At 38.2% G+C, this 16,428-nt stretch overlaps 1 protein-coding gene across 1 annotated transcript in view; it reads right to left on the minus strand.

The window, feature by feature from the left end:
• Nucleotides 1–16,428, minus strand: part of LOC107302474 (sodium- and chloride-dependent GABA transporter 3) — a 96,369-nt gene that overhangs the window by 37,390 nt on the left and 42,551 nt on the right. Inside the window, exon 6 of the mRNA XM_015831581.1 lies at nt 10,565–10,699. Coding sequence (XP_015687067.1) covers nt 10,565–10,699 — 135 coding nt within the window. The remainder of the gene's footprint in view (nt 1–10,564; nt 10,700–16,428) is intronic.

Genomic DNA, 16,428 nt, shown 5'->3' on the forward strand with positions numbered 1-16,428 from the left:
TTTAATTATATTTTAAAATTCGACAATTATTTAAATATTCCTTTTAATTAATTTTAAATTTGTATTGTTTTGTATGTATTTTAAATAGATTGTCAGCCGCCCTGAGTCCTACGGGAGAAGGGCGGGATATAAATCCAAAAAATAAATAAATAAATAAATAAATAAATAACTATTTTTAATAAAATATGTTAACTGGAAACACCAAGCATGGCATGTCTTTTCTCTATCTGAAAAAAGAATACTGTGATGTTGATACTAGTTATACTATTAAGACAGAAACATTTTAAGAAAACTTTTTTTAAAAAAAAATAGCCTATCTTTAATATAAATAGACTATTTTAGTATGGAATATGTTTTCACTCCATTTAAAATTATTCACATTTAAAGTTTTGCCTATATGTAACTTTTTCTGATGAAATTTGCACACTGATCATAATTATCTGCAGTTTAGAAAAGGTTGCAGAGGCGATTGCCTCAAAAAAGGTTTTTCTTTATCAGTGCAGTAATATGTATTCGAATTGGATTGCAACTACTGTCACAAAGCCAGCAGGGGCTGGTTCCTCACTGTTTCCAGACGGCCTTGTGGAGCTAAGACTAAATGCGTTTCAGCATAGATGGCCACCACAAAATTATACATTGGCTCCCGGCTGGCCTGGGCCAGGGCCAAGGCAGAGGGGGTCATTCCCTCACTGTTTCCAAGATGGCTTCACGGGCCACATGAAACCACTTCGCGGGCCGCATCCGGCCTCTGGGACTTGTGTTTGACATGTCTGATCTACAGTAAGGTATTACCATTCTGATCTTATGTAGTTTTATTTAGTAGGTTTTCCTTATCTGATGCTCCAAAATAATCAATCTGTGTCAGTCACTGGGATCAGAGGTTTAGTCTACCAAGCTTTCGGACTCCTGCTGGAGTCCATCTTAAGAGAACTTTTCTCTCACCAGAATGTGTGAGAGAGAGGTTACCTGAGAATGGGCTCGAGAACAAGTCCGAAAGCTTGGAAGACTAAACCTCTGGTCCTGGTGAATGACCTAGACTGGATCCTGCAACATTATCCTGGAAGACATATATTTGCCTTCATTCATGATACTATATTAGAGCCATCTTTGCCAATCAAGACCATATTGACTAGAAATTGTAGAAATTAAAGTCCAATATATCTAGGAGACAATCAGAAAGACTATTAAGGAAAAGGAATAGTATTATTAAAGGTGTTGGGATTATCCTGAGTACTGTTTTTTTCTTATAAGCAATAACATAAGCTGGTCAGAGAAATTACAAATATTTTATGTCATACCTCCTGTAGTTCTTCCTACATTGCACAATATGCTATCATTTTATGTTGTAAAATATGTTATCATGTTAAGCCTGCTGTGATAGCCACTGAAAAGCCACATAAAAGGTCATATCTATTTCTACAATAATTTTCTCTCTTATGACTTGAGATCACCACATGGAAAAATAGATCAATAGATTGGCATGGAACAGGCTAGGTAATTTCTGTCCCCCATTCTTTGCTAAGTTTGAAAGATGGAATGTAGAGAAAAGGCAAGATCAATAGAGCTGAATGGTGTGATTTTGTTGAAATACAAAGATGGGAGATGGGGAGCTGACAATAATTACATAATTATAGAGCTGACTGAAAAAAATTCTTCCAGCCTTCTTGGTTAATGAGATGGTATCTGCAAGGTGCCTATTAATTTGACAGAAAATGGAAGGCTATAGCATATAATTATCTCGTGTTATAAAGGTATTGCATCCATAGTTTTTATACATGCAGACAGTAACTGTTCAAAAACAGAAAGCAATGTACCAGAAATGAAATAATATGGGAGAAATGCAAATGAAAGCACAGAAAAAAGCATGGCATGTCTTTTCTCTGTCTGAAAAAAGAATACTGTGATGTTGATACTAGTTATACTATTAAGACAGAAACATTTTAAGAAAACTTTTTTTTTAAAAAATAGCCTATCTTTAATATAAATAGACTATTTTAGTATGGAATATGTTTTCACTCCATTTAAAATTATTCACATTTAAAGTTTTGCCTATATGTAACTTTTTCTGATGAAATTTGCACACTGGTCATAATTATCTGCAGTTTAGAAAAGGTTGCAGAGGCGATTGCCTCAAAAAAGATTTTTCTTTATCAGTGCAGTAATATGTATTCGAATTGGATTGCAACTACTGTCACAAAGCCAGCACTATTTTCATCTTTCCCTATTGCAGTGAAATCAAAACACATATTCATGGTCTTTTAAAAAGCTAATTGAGTCAGCCTGCTTGAACACATTTTTACCTCAAGATGGCATTGCTGCTTTTAACAGCACAATATTCTATTGGATTGAATATTTCAGTGCAAATGTTTTGGCTTAGCTAAGTAAAGCAGTTGGAAAAACAGAAATGTGTACTCAGTTTCTATAAATCTGCACATATCACTTAGATGATCCAAAGAGTTTGTGTGAAACAACGCTTTTCAAAATGTAATTTGTAATTTTAATATATAACTTCTTGAATTTCTTATATCTTACAAAACTGACCACACATTTCCATGTTACTGTATATCATATTATTATGTTCTTTCTATACATCTTTACTGCTGCTACCCAGGTTTTTCATGCCAAATGCTAAATAAATAAATAAAATTTAAAAATGTGCTAAGACTATTTAGTACTGATTTTTGGGGAGTCTCAGAGGTTCAAGATATTCCTTTGTTAGATGTAATGTAACTCATTTCATCTCAAAGATAGATGGAATAAGCAATAATTTACAGAATAATTTTTGCAGAATATCATTCTCCTGAGGTCAGATTGGCCCTGACCTTGATGGCCTTCTGGAATGGTCTGAAGCCCTAGCTTTGTCATCTGCCCTAGGATCAGAGAATGATTGGAGCCCATAAAATGGCTGCAATGTTCTTGAACTGTGCTCTCACGGTTCTTGTACTGTCTGGGTTTAATTATTTTTAATATTTGCACTGTTTATATGACTGTTTTATTATTTTGATACTGTATTATGTTTAAATTGTAAGCTGCCCAGAGTCATGAATGTGAGGTGGGAAGGTATATAAATTGAATGAGTGAGTGAGTGAGTGAGTGAGTGAGTGAGTGAGTGAGTGAGTGAGTGAATGAATGAATGAATGACATTTGGAAAACAACTTTGTTGTTGAAAACTGTGATACTGTCAGCCTGGTGAACTATTCCAGAGACGAATCACACTCACATTATAAGCATGTACTATAAGTGCATATTATATAAGCTTATATTATAAGCACACTCAGTATTAGCTCTAAGCTTATTATAAGAATACACACACACACACACACACACACACATGCATATGCATATACATATACATATACATATACTAATAAATAACAAAAAGTGAACACCAGGGAAATTTAAAATCATTAAAAGTTTTAATAAAACATTAAAAATTTTAAAATTTTAAAAGATTATAAAAGAGACCTAGCTTTCATTGGTTCCTACCAACATCATCAGGGCATAAATAATTCAATGGGAGAAAGCATTTATACACCAGCCAATGCCTGCGCCCGACTCCTAGACCTTGTAATATATCCAGTAAAGTTCATTAAACGCCATGGTGCACTACCTAGACCCCCCAGTGATCTACAGACGGGGGTTCTACCTTCCCAGATGACACGTATTACCCTCCCATATGTTAGCAACGTCTCGGAGGCCACAGCCAGAATACTGGCACCTTATAACATCGTGGTAGCGCACAAACCCAGCCGGACGTTGCGCTCATGTATTATGAGGCTAAAAGACCCACTCCCCATGGCAGAGAAATCTGGAGTGGTATACATGATTAACTGTAGCAACTGCTCCAATAATTACGTGGGTGAGACTTCTAAGAGGGTCATAACTAGAATTCAGGAGCATAAATTGGCCATAAGAAGAGGGGAACAATATTCCCAAATTCTGACACATATGGTAGAGTCTGGTCACAGATTTGATTTTGATGGGGTGAAGGTGATTGCCAGTGATGCTACTAAGAATGGTAGACTGCTTAAAGAAGCCTGGCTCTCGGGTGATGAGTCGATCAATCGGCATATAGATCTGCGCCCGGCGTATTGTACCTGAGGGCATGGGAGGCTTGTAATAGGTCGTTATGGGATAACCAAAATAATAACAACAATCCCACCGCCACACTGGAGAGGATCAGCACCTATGGGAGTAGTGACCAACGATTCAAGACCTTTAGGGCCAGGAGGATTAAAGCACATCCATCATGAACAGTAGAACCGGTTGGTATTGGAGATCGAGCCAACACAACATCGGATACCACCATGCGTTGCGAGAGACGTTCAGAGGAGGAGATGGGATATGGGACCGTGGATTCCCATACCTACCTGACGAGATCGCATTCGTGTTTGTGTGATGCGGCTGATGACTCGGTAGGATCTATCCTGGTAAACGCACGAGAAGGGAATGATTGCGAGATCTTCCCATTGGGAGCTATTACGTGCCCTCAAATAGGGGTGCGGCGGACCAAAGGGGACGAAAGTAAGCTTATGGAACTACGACCCAGAGTGAGCCTCACGAAGGGGAATAATGAGCTCCTTGCAAAAACTACCCCCCATGAAGGTATACATGGAGGAAACGATCGGGAGCTCCCCCCGCTCAGGACTGGTACATGCCCTCGAAAGGCAGCACGGCAGACAGAAGGGGGTGAGGGTATGGTTGCTGAATCAAGATCCGGACTGTGCCTTGAGAAGGGGAAGGAGGAGGGACAACATCTTGACGAGGCACGGGGGTGGCCACCCCCAAGTGCGATTGACATAGATGAGGCCACTTACAGGAGTGCTCAGCTTAATCAGTGCTACGAACTGAGGTCTACCAAAAAGGGGAGGACAGGTGTTACTAATGATTACGGTAGCAGTGAAATCCGGGGAGTAGAGTTGAAAGGAAAGTTTGGTGATGGGAGTGAATGCAGGATACCTCAGATAGAATCCCCAAATGACTATCGCAATTGTGGCTTGGGAAAGGGATCTATTGGCCATCTTAAAGGAGAGGAGAAGAAAAAACATCATGATTGCAATGGTTGTGGGTTGAATTGGAAGAAGGACAGGCACCTCCCTATTTTACAATCACGGAGCAAGGGGAGGGTTAATGGCCATGGGAACGTAGGCAAAGGAAGTGAGGAGGAGTTAGTCATGATGAACACAATGATTGACCGACCGGGACCTATTACAAGGTCTAGGAGTCGGGCGCAAGCATTGGCTGGTGTATAAATGCTTTCTCCCATTGAATTATTTATGCCCTGATGATGTTGGTAGGAACCAACGAAAGCTAGGTCTGTTTTATAATCTTTTAAAATTTTAAAATTTTTAATGTTTTATTAAAACTTTTAATGATTTTAAATTTCCCTGGTGTTCACTTTTTGTTATTTATTAGTATGGATATACCCAGGGATCACTCATCTATTTTTAGTGTTATTTTTAATATATACATATACATATACATAATAAGCATATGGATGGATGGATGGATGGATGGATGGATGGATGGATGGATGGATGGATGGATGGATGGATAGATAGATAGATAGATAGATAGATAGATAGATAGATAGATAGATAGATAGATAGATAGATAGATAGATAGATAGATAGATAGATAGATATCAGAAATAAATTTACTAGGGTTCTACTTCCATACTTTGTCAACTAATCTCCACTAGCAAAAAACAGTACAAGATGAAAAGACATAGTAAATCATTGCAATAATTATGTTTCCATGAAAAGCTTTACAGCATATGAGAGTAAATTGCTTCATAAATCTATCCTTTATGTAAGCCAAAAAACATTCATAAGAAAGATTTGCAAGTAATAGAATAAATAGCTTTCTGAAACACGAGTTTATCTTTCAAAACTTTAAATCATAGGTCGATGCTATCTGTGAAATGTCATAATAATAAAATGACTCCAAGAATCAACAACAAACATTCTAAGAGCAACGTGTAAAATTGAAAGCAAACTAACAGCATGTTGCTCAACTGAAAGTGCTATCACACACTGCTTTCATGAAGAGATGACCTGTGAACAGAAACAACTGGATTTCACATCCAAGTGTCTTGTTATTGCTGAGCAGAGATACCTTTTAACAGGATTTATGGACTGCCCCATGGGATCTCTCGCAGTTAAAAGCAGTCAAGTTTAAAATACCGTTTTGTCTTCAGGCATTCACACAGATTTATGAACAAGATTCTGCATGAATAACTATCTTGTATATACACATAATCATAACATCAAATGAGAAATCAATACAGGCAACATGCTGACCATACAGTTTGCTTTTTTATTTTTATTTATTTTTTTCATATGAATCACTGCAAAAAACACTGCAAAAAATGAGGATGTCCATTAAATTAAATTCTATCAATTCTGATGAATTTCTAAATTACAAATTAAGTTCTTAATCAATATGAGATCATATCTGAGCTAGATATTAATATTAAATCAACTACTTACACTGCAAATATTACTAAAGCATGCCACTTAACGGCCTGAAGATTAACAAAGTATTCCCTCAGAGTCTTTCAGATGAGTCTGTTACTCAGGGGTTTTAAAACTTGGCAACTTTAAGACTTGTGGACTTCAACTCTCAGAACTCCTCAGCCAGCTGAAGTCCACAAGTCTTAAAGTTGCCAAGTTTGAAGACTCCTGCTGTTACTCACTGTGGGATACAAAGAATCAGAGCAAATTTTACATTATGAAATACAACTTGGCTATTGGTCACATTCTCTACCAAAATTTCAGGAAGTATTCACTCCAATGCACACAGAATCACTGCAATATAAACTTCAGAAGACATCACATGGCAATCTGAATTGTAAATCTATATGGTGCTATGTGGTCCAAATGTAATGGCTGGAATCAATCCCCGTGGAGATCCCATCATTTCCAAAGATGCTTTACGAATCTTCACATGGATGGGAGTGTAGGTTTTTTCTTGGATTTCTTTCCCCAGAAATCATCAAAAAAGAGCCAGTAAGGAATAAGTATTCTCAGTGGTCATAGAAATAGGGTGAGAGATGAAAAAGTAAATCAAAATATTGAGGAAGGGGACTAGCTTGCTCGGAGGAAAAGATGGCTAATCTCTGAATCAAGAAATACTTTTTTTATAGCAGAATATTTGGTGCAAATTTTAAATTATTATTTAGTTATTGTTAATTGTGACAAACATCTCTTATTCTATCAAAGGAGTTCACATAAAATCAGTGCATGTAGGTGTGGAGTAATAACATTTTTCCCTGGTATATCAACTGTCCTTACTGAAAACAATATGAAAGAATTATCAGAAATGGGAGAAAAAAAAGAGACATTGTATCTTAACTTCCTATCTATGTGGGAATACACAACATTTTTGCTGTCTTAGGCCAGTAGCTGTATAATAGAAAAAAAATTTCCAGAATCAGAGACTAATATTTCCAATGAGTTTGAGCTATAACACCTCTGCTATATTGGTACCTGTTTCGTCCGATAGCTGTGTTCTAAGAAAGTGTCTGGCTCATAGTCTATTAAATATACAATTAACTTAGTATCATATTTATTTATTTATTTATTTATTTATTTATTTATTTATTTATTTATTTATTTAATTGAATTTTTACCCCGCCCTTCTCCTTGCGGACTCAGGGCGGCTGACAGCCTGATAAAAACAAATACAAAAAATACCCCAATACTATCGTTAAAAAACATAATTAAAATGAAATATTAGATTTGGCCTTTGTTAATTTAAAATTGTTTTTAAAACCNACGAGTCCCTCCCAACACCGCCCGCGCGGCCGCATTCTGGACTAACTGGAGCCTCCGAGTGCTCCTCAAGGGAAGCCCCATGTAGAGAGCATTGCAGTAGTCCAGGCGGGAGGTGACGAGGGCATGGGTGACTGTGCGCAAGGCGTCCCGGTCCAGAAAAGGCCGCAACTGGTAAATCAGGCGTACCTGATAAAACGCCTCCCTGGTCACGGCCAACAACTGGTCTTCCAGTGTCAGCCGTGGGTCCAGGAGGACCCCCAGATTGCGTACCCTCTCCGAGGGAGCCAAAATTTCGCCCCCTATAGTCAGCGATGGAGTCAGCTGACTATGCCGAGGCGCCGGCAGCCACAGCCACTCAGTCTTGGAAGGGTTGAGCCTGAGTCTGTTCCTCCCCATCCAGACCCTTACGGCCTCCAGGCATCGGGCCATCACGTCAAGGGCATCATTGGGGTGGCCTGGGGTGGAAATGTACAGCTGAGTATCATCAGCGTACTGATTTAACTGCTACACTGATAATTCTGTAACTAGAATTCTTCCCACAAAACAGTTGATCTGGGTGCTCACTCACACACACACACACACACACACACACATTCCTTCTCCAACTCACCCAATATCTCTCATATACCCTTGCGTACTTTCCCCACAATGCATTGCACCCCTGCACCCACTCCATGACCCACACTGCACCTCTTGTGCACCCTCACCAACTTGTGCCACCCCACACACCCTCGCAAACCATGTGGCATTTCCCTTTGCACATGTAAGCACCATTCCTGACTCATGTACTACATCTCTCACATTCTCACACAACCTCCATGGTTCGGGTAGCACTTGTGCATCCCCTTGCACTCTTGTGCATCTTACTCAAGCCTCTCCTATACCCCTCCCTTACCGCCATGCTCCATTCCCCACTCAGCAGCAGTCACTTTACCTACTTGTGGGTCTGGGACTTGCAACTTCCTGCTGGCTTCCCCACTGACTTTGGTTGCAGGAAGTTGCTTTGCCCAATAGTCGTGGGATTCAGTTGATGATAGCAGCTGGGACTGCAAGAGTTACCATTGGTAGATGATGCAGTTGTGTTTTATGATTGTATCACTTAGTGATGGAAATTCTGCCCCCAATTGCCATTGTAAGTTGGGTATTTCATATCTCAAGAACTATAAAACAGATACATCCAAGGCTCCAGACTGGATCCTGTAACATTATCTGGGGACATGTATATTTGCCTTCGTTCATGAAATATATCCAACATATTTAGGGGATGCTAAATTCAGAAAACTTAAGGCATATTAAGTATTGTGGAAATAAGTTCAGAATTACATCATTTTTGAACGGTATGTGTGCAAAAACATATTAGCTTTCTATATTAGGGCAGTGCAGTGCCTTTCAATTCTGGGGGAAAATGTTTTATAATTTGAAAAAAATGAAAGGAATTGAACAGTCACAAAAGCTGAAGACCTTTTACTAAGAACAAAATGGAGCAAGTGCATTACAGAAAGTGAATGAATATTATCTTTTCCTTCATTGGTGTATGCTATTAAGCAGATTGATTTATTGTCCCCAAATCTGACAATATTTTTTTTAAGTTGTAAGCAGGGTTTATTCATTTTGTAAGTAACTATAAGGAATTGCATCTGGCTGTTTGATATTTTAACTCTATGCATTAGTGGGTTTTTTTCTGGCAACCGTTAAGATTCCTAACTGAGGCTAAACTGAACATTGAGATAAAGACTCTTGAAACTCTCATAAAGCCTTGCAATACAAGAACTTTACAAGCAGACAAATGACACAGAGATGCAACATGTGTAGCTCTCCCAAATTTCCCATTAGACAATAGGCCCATGCTACTACGGACTTTAGCCTCATTCAGATAATATAACTATTTATTAGATTTGTTAATGCTGCACAATCTTAACAAATCAAATAAAGAAATCAATAAAATGTTAAATTGCAGTTTATATATTTAGAAAACATATATTGTCTTTAAAATAAAAAATAAAAATATCAATTAAACAATAAAATCACCACATTAATCATAACAGTAAAGAAGTACGAACATTATATAAAATTAGTTTTCATCACATAGAACACACCTCTACAAAAATATTCAAACTAATAAAAACAATAGCAAGTATTCCAGATTACAGCCTTTGTACCTGAAAACCCACTGTACGGCAAGACAGATGAATTTGTCATTTCTAAAAAGGAATTTGAAATGACCAATGGTATTTCCCACTTCTTCTCCAACTCTAGCACACATGCTGATCTCTGCTGTAAAACTAAGCAATAAAATGCATGTAACCTTGTAAGGATCTATATTTTTCCTATGTTGATTTTTGAATGCCAAAGAAAAAAACAGATCAGCTTTTGCCACCTAGAATGGTTTTGGAATGTACTTAATGTCAGGGTCCAAATCGCTGTTCACAAGCAATATCTCTTCATCAGTTTCATTCTTCTTACTGAATAATACACTAGCTGATCATTTAAAATGCAAAGCAAGAAATGAGTTTTATTTATGGTACAGTTTTCAGCGGTTTGCTACAGATACTGTTTTTGTGACAGCTGAGTTTGAGAGAAAGTTTATTCAGATTTTGCTACGAATCTGATCGTACATTGTGCAAAGTGTCTATAACACAGATTATTCAGAAAAATTGAGTCCCGCTGCTACGATTCTTTGCTTTCAGCATATAGTGGAAAGTGAAGGTATTTCTAATTAAGAAAGGACAGAAAAGGGCAAAAACAATGTACAAAATGTTTATTAAGTTTTTGTTATAAGTTCCTACCTGTGGGTCAGAAAGACGAGATAGGTCGGGATACAGGTAGAATTTTATTCCTTCAGAGGCCCCAGGTAATGTTACTCCTCGAATCAGTAGAACCAACAACATGACGTATGGAAATGTAGCCGTTACATATACAACCTATGAAAAAAGAGGGAGAAACCAAAGAACACATCATTTTACCAATGATCGCCTATTTTATGTCACGTAATATCCTTATGTCCATAAAACATTTAACAAGTGAATGTCTACAGCAGGATAAGACAGTTAGCTATCTTGATATTTTTGGATTAAAATTCTCCAGATTCCTCGCCTTTGCCCACCTTGGTTCTTCTGAGGGAAGCTGAGTGCAAAATACCTAAAGGAAGTGGTGTCTTGGGAAGGGGGAGGAAAGGATGTCAGATTAATAAAAAAGCACAATCACGTGTTGTGAGACAACTCCTACCACCTTTCTAAGGCAACCTGGTATTGCATACCAAAGGAGTGGGATGGTGCTGCTTTGATCATTTTGAGGAAAGCTTCCGATTCTTCAGGAGCAATTCTTTTAAACAGTCATGGCACAAAAAGAGCCAGTATTATCCCTAGGGTCCACATCCAGGCTTTCTTCTGACTGCTTTTAACCAACAGGAAATGCAACAGAGGTCTCACTTTCACCAAATCAGTAACAAAATAACAAGCAGATCCAAGAATTCCACACCACTGCTAAATCAAAACTGGAATTAACACAGTAAATTTATGTAGAAAAGAGTACAGATAGTCCTCACTTAGTGATCACTATTGGGACTGCTCACTCCATTTCTAAGCAAAACATCACATGAAAGTGATGGACTTACAGTGTCACTTTTGCCACAGTTGTTAAGCAAACCACCCACAGTTGTGAGAATCATGTGATTGCAACTTGTGCTTTTATCAGCAGCTAAACCATTGATTCTACTTTTCAGAAGTCAGTTATGAAATGCGCAAGTGACAATAACGCAACCGTGGGATGCCGCAATGATGGCAAATGCCCACTGGTTTCAAAGTGCTCAAATGTTAATCACGGGATGGTAGGGCCATAAGCGTAGGACTGGTTGTAAAGTTACTTTTTCAGCACTATCACAACTTCATGATGGTCATTAAGTGAGGCCAATCTGCAGTAAAAAGCTATTTCAGAGCTACGTATTTTTTGTGAAATAGGCACTTCACATGTAGGAGAGCATATGATGGGTCTCTGTTTAAATAATTACAGATTTGCATCTTCTTCCAGTCTTGCACATCTGCTTCATAAGCTTTTTCCCAATGCAAGTACATGAACAGCCACCCTGTCTCCCCTTTTTCTAGTGATATAAGTGACAGTATATGAACATCTAACATGGCGCACAGCATTTCTTTCAAAGATGTTGTAAGGCCTTGGTTTATTCGCACTGTTATCTCTTTACATAATTTCAAACCAAACACGCAGAAGTTTTCAAATGTGATTCATGCTGTTAATTGTGAGCTGAAGTTACATTTTTATGAATAGAAACAAGTTTATAAATAAATAACATTTAAAAAAAATATTATGGCAGGGTTAATATGAATTAAACAGATGGCTAAAAACTTTGGCTTTGAGGCAAAATATTACATATTTTTTTAGTCTCATGCAACTAACTCTCTTTTTCAGAAACCTCTCTCTCTCTCTCTCTCTCTCTCTCTCTCTCTCTCTCTCTCTCTCTCTCTCTCTCTCTCTCTCTCTCTCTCTCTCTCTCTCTCTCTCTCTCTCTCTCTCTCTCTCTCTCTCTCTCTCTCTCTCTCACCCCAAAGCTGCAGGGTGTCTCTCCAAGGAAGAAAGCTGATTTACTATATTTGATGGTAGCCCACAACCCCCTCGTTATCTGTCTGTCTGTTCTTCTGTCCATCCATCCATCCATCCATCCATCCATCCAATCATACACTCACACTTACATATACAATACATTTTAACTTATCCTGCTTCATGATGATTTAAACAAAAATATCAATACAAGTAAACATTACATAGACTTCCCAGTCCACCATCTTTGCAAAATGTTAGCAAGGGGCCAAGGTGTTTCATAATGTCCCTCAGGGTTCATGACATGAGGACTCACAGAAGCTTCTTTGGGGACTTAAAGGGCAGATGATTCCAATTGGAAGACATGATCCTGCAAAGCACATGGGTACTAAATTTTATAAGGCTTAACAATTAAAACAACTATCTTGAAAGCCTCTTGGCAGCAACGTTTGTTTGTTTGTTTGTCTGTTTGTTTGTTTAACTTATTTGCCATTCACCTCATATCGAAATGACTCTGGGCTTCTTACAGCATTAAAACATTAAAATCCTAATTGATAAATATTTCTAAAGCAATAAAAATGAAAATCACAATCAAAATAAAATTATCATTAAAAGATGGGAAGGGAACAAGATGTTCATCAACCATCTCCAGTATGATTCTTCCCCATTGGGGTCCCAAGCCGTCTGGCAGAGCCAGGTCTTCAGACTGTTGCGGACTATCAGAAGGGTAAGAGTTAATCTCACTTCAGGGATAAGACGTTCCAAAGGGCAGAAGCTGCCTTCTCTTGGACCCTGCCAGCCAGAATTCCTTATGGGATGGGACCTGCAGCATGCCTCCTCTCCCTGCACAGGTGGGGGCCAGTCCCAGTAGGGTGAGATGGTTCCTCAGGTAACCTGGATCCATGCCATGTAGGGCTTTAAATGCAATAACCAACACCTTGAATTGCACCCAGAAGCAGACCAGCCAACAGTGCAAATTGTGGACTAGTGGTGTAACATAGGTCACCCTAGGGACCCCAAGAACTGCCTGCACAAGGTGAAACTTCCAAATGCTCTTCAAAGGTAGTGAATGTAATGACCCCACCATATCAAACTCTTGGACCTAACTTCTCTTATCAATAGTCAGGTCACTGTACAGTAGTTTTATCAGTTGCAGCTTCAAATTATTTTTAATAGCAGTCTAAACTAAAATACATTGCCATTAGTCCAATGGAGAGTGATGATGATGGTATCAATTACTGTGGCAAAGGGCATCTTGATGCAAAAAATTCTACAAATAGCATATCAAACAAGGTTGGGCAAAAGCCACCCTGGCCATAGCCTACATCTGCTGCTCCAATGTTGTACCTATTCCTCCTGCACCAACCCTATCTGCTATCATTTGCCTAAGTAGTAGGTGAACCAAAACAAAAAAGTACTTCCCACATACAGATGGGTCTTGCTCACAAATGGATCAGTAGATGATAATAACCATACCTCCCATTCTTTCCCATCATGATCCCAATGTAGGTAATCAACAGGATCTGCTAGGAGTGACTCTTCCCCTGAAACTCTACCTCTCTAATATGATTGGGTAGAGAGGGAGTCCCCAACCTTTAAGGGGTAACATTTTAGGATTGTAACACTTTAAATCTGAGCCCAGTACATTAAAGTTATGCTACAATATATACTATGCTATATTACATTATGACAATTACTTGCTGCTGCTGTGCTATCTCTACTTTCTACAAAGGATACAACCTTTGTCCTTTGAGTCTTCTTTTGATGATGTGGAACATGATGCTATTGCTATTATGGCATTCAGTACAGTTCTTTTTAAGGTTGGGCAAGGGACCATCTGTCTCCCATTATATCTGCCCAGCCAATTCGATCCTGTAGGGTTCACACATTCTAAGTTCCTTAAAAAATGTCATCTCTCTTGGGACCCCAAAACTTTGCTGTAGCAAAGGAATGAGGTTGCCCCTGAGATCTGGAGGACCCCCATTCTGCTGTTGTCTAAATGAACTGTGCAGACTGGTTCTTCGCCCAGGCTTTCAGTAAGAGAGAGTGATATACCTCATTTTATCATATTTGCCATCTTGAATCTTTATATTTTATTATTATTGTTATTATTATTATTATTATTATTATTATTATTATTATTATTATTATTATTGTTGTTGTTGTTGTTATTGTTGTTGTTGTTGTTGTTGTTGTTGTTGTTTCATATGGCAGCTTTTCAAGTACTTCAATACATACACATCCAAGTTTGGAAGACTTTGGATATTTCCTGAAGCAGTTTTATCAGGTTTCAAGCTTTTATGGCTGCTTCATGGGTTTATGAAGCAGATCCAGGAAGTAAAGCTCACAAATAAAGCATCTCACAGAATTATATGCACAGTCCTTATTGTTATTTTTCCTGCATACATCTCAATAAACAGTAGACACTGCCTATGCTTTTATTTTTAAAACTTTTCCACAACATGTCAACCCTCTCTGAATAAAATTAGAACAAAACAGTTTCTAATTACACTACATCCTGCTTTAATTGCTTCTAATTGCTTGATGTACAAATTTGCATATCAATGCCTAAAATAGTTCTTCCATTGCTATGTCACAGCAACATCCATGTCTACATTAAAGAAATAAAGTAAATATGAAGACTTTTCTACATCTGCTGGAACAGTTTAATTAAAAACTAATCTGTGATCAGAAATCATAGTCCACCGCATGCAAAAGGAGCAGATTTAACCTTGGAGGCCCAGTTCAGAAGACAAGAATCACTGTAACCATATGGTATACTTTCCAGCTAGCTAAGAGAATAGGAAGCACTTAGCATGGTGAATTTAGCTGCAAAAGTTAAAAATAGATTTCTTGTGCTCTCCTTACAATACAAGATGTCAGTTCAATCTTCACAGACTATATCACTGAAGCTTGAAAGCAAACTGAGTCCAGAACACAGAACCATCTACCACAAATTCAACTCCATTGCTTTGCTTTTATCATGCCCATAAATCTTCTGGTGTTCAAATAATATTCCTTTAACCTTAGTCACTTACATTTGATTTTACATGTATGCGATTACAGACATAAAATACTGTTCCTAAAAAAAATGATAACAGAAACTCTCCATTTCATGAATTATTATTCCAGATACTGGAAAATAAATTACATGAGTCCAAATGGACAGAACTACAGGAACCAATGAATGCATTTCCCCATTGCTTTATCTTTTTTTCTATTTCAAGTCTTTGTCACTGAAAAAAAAACTACTGTCACCTTCTTCTTCCCCTAATGTTTCTGGCTTGGCTATCAGCTTTTTGGAATGGCTCTGCCCCCATCTGCAGTAAAGATCCTTATCTAGGTAAGTCCTGTCTGGAGAATTCTGCCAGGTCTGTCCTCACAATGGGATTAAGAGAGAAGCAGCAGGAGATGCCTGATTTTCTGTCCGGGCAGGGAAGACAAAAGGTATAAACAAATAGATCTCATGGGAATACTAAGATGGGATGTTTATGTTTAAGTGGTCACAAGCTCCTGGATGACTTGAACTATATTTAGCTTTTTCTCTAAGGTGTATGATTTTCTAAGTGACACAAAAAGAAGAGATTGCTCCCTCTAACATGCCACCTCCACACATTTAATTACTTTGTTAGATAATAGCACCATTTGGGAGATACAGCTGGATGGTACTTTTCAAAAACTGCTATCCATATATCACATCTTTTTTTATCACAACACTACTTTGAAACAGCTCTTTCCTTCAAGTACAGGTTCTTTCGTATCACAGGGTATAATGCACAATCCTTGATGCAATGGACGATTTGGGAATGGCCAGTCTAGAGAAAAGAAGGATTAGGGGGGACATGATAGCAGTATTCCAGTATTTGAGAGGCTGCCCCAAGGAGGAGGGGGTTAATTTATTTTCCGAAGCACCAGAGGGCGGACAAGAAACAATGGGTGGAAACTAATCAAGGAGAGAAGCAACCTGGAATTAAGGAGAAAATTCCTAACAGTGAGGACAATTAAAAGGTGGAAAAGCTTGCCTTCAGAAATCATGTGTGCTCCATCACTTTTTAAGAAGAGACTAGACAATCACTTGTCTGAAATAGTATAGGTTCTC

The sequence above is a fragment of the Protobothrops mucrosquamatus genome, unplaced genomic scaffold, assembly GCF_001527695.2.
Source record: "Protobothrops mucrosquamatus isolate PMUCROS unplaced genomic scaffold, P.Mucros_1.0 scaffold_263, whole genome shotgun sequence".
Lineage (NCBI taxonomy): Eukaryota > Metazoa > Chordata > Lepidosauria > Squamata > Viperidae > Protobothrops > Protobothrops mucrosquamatus.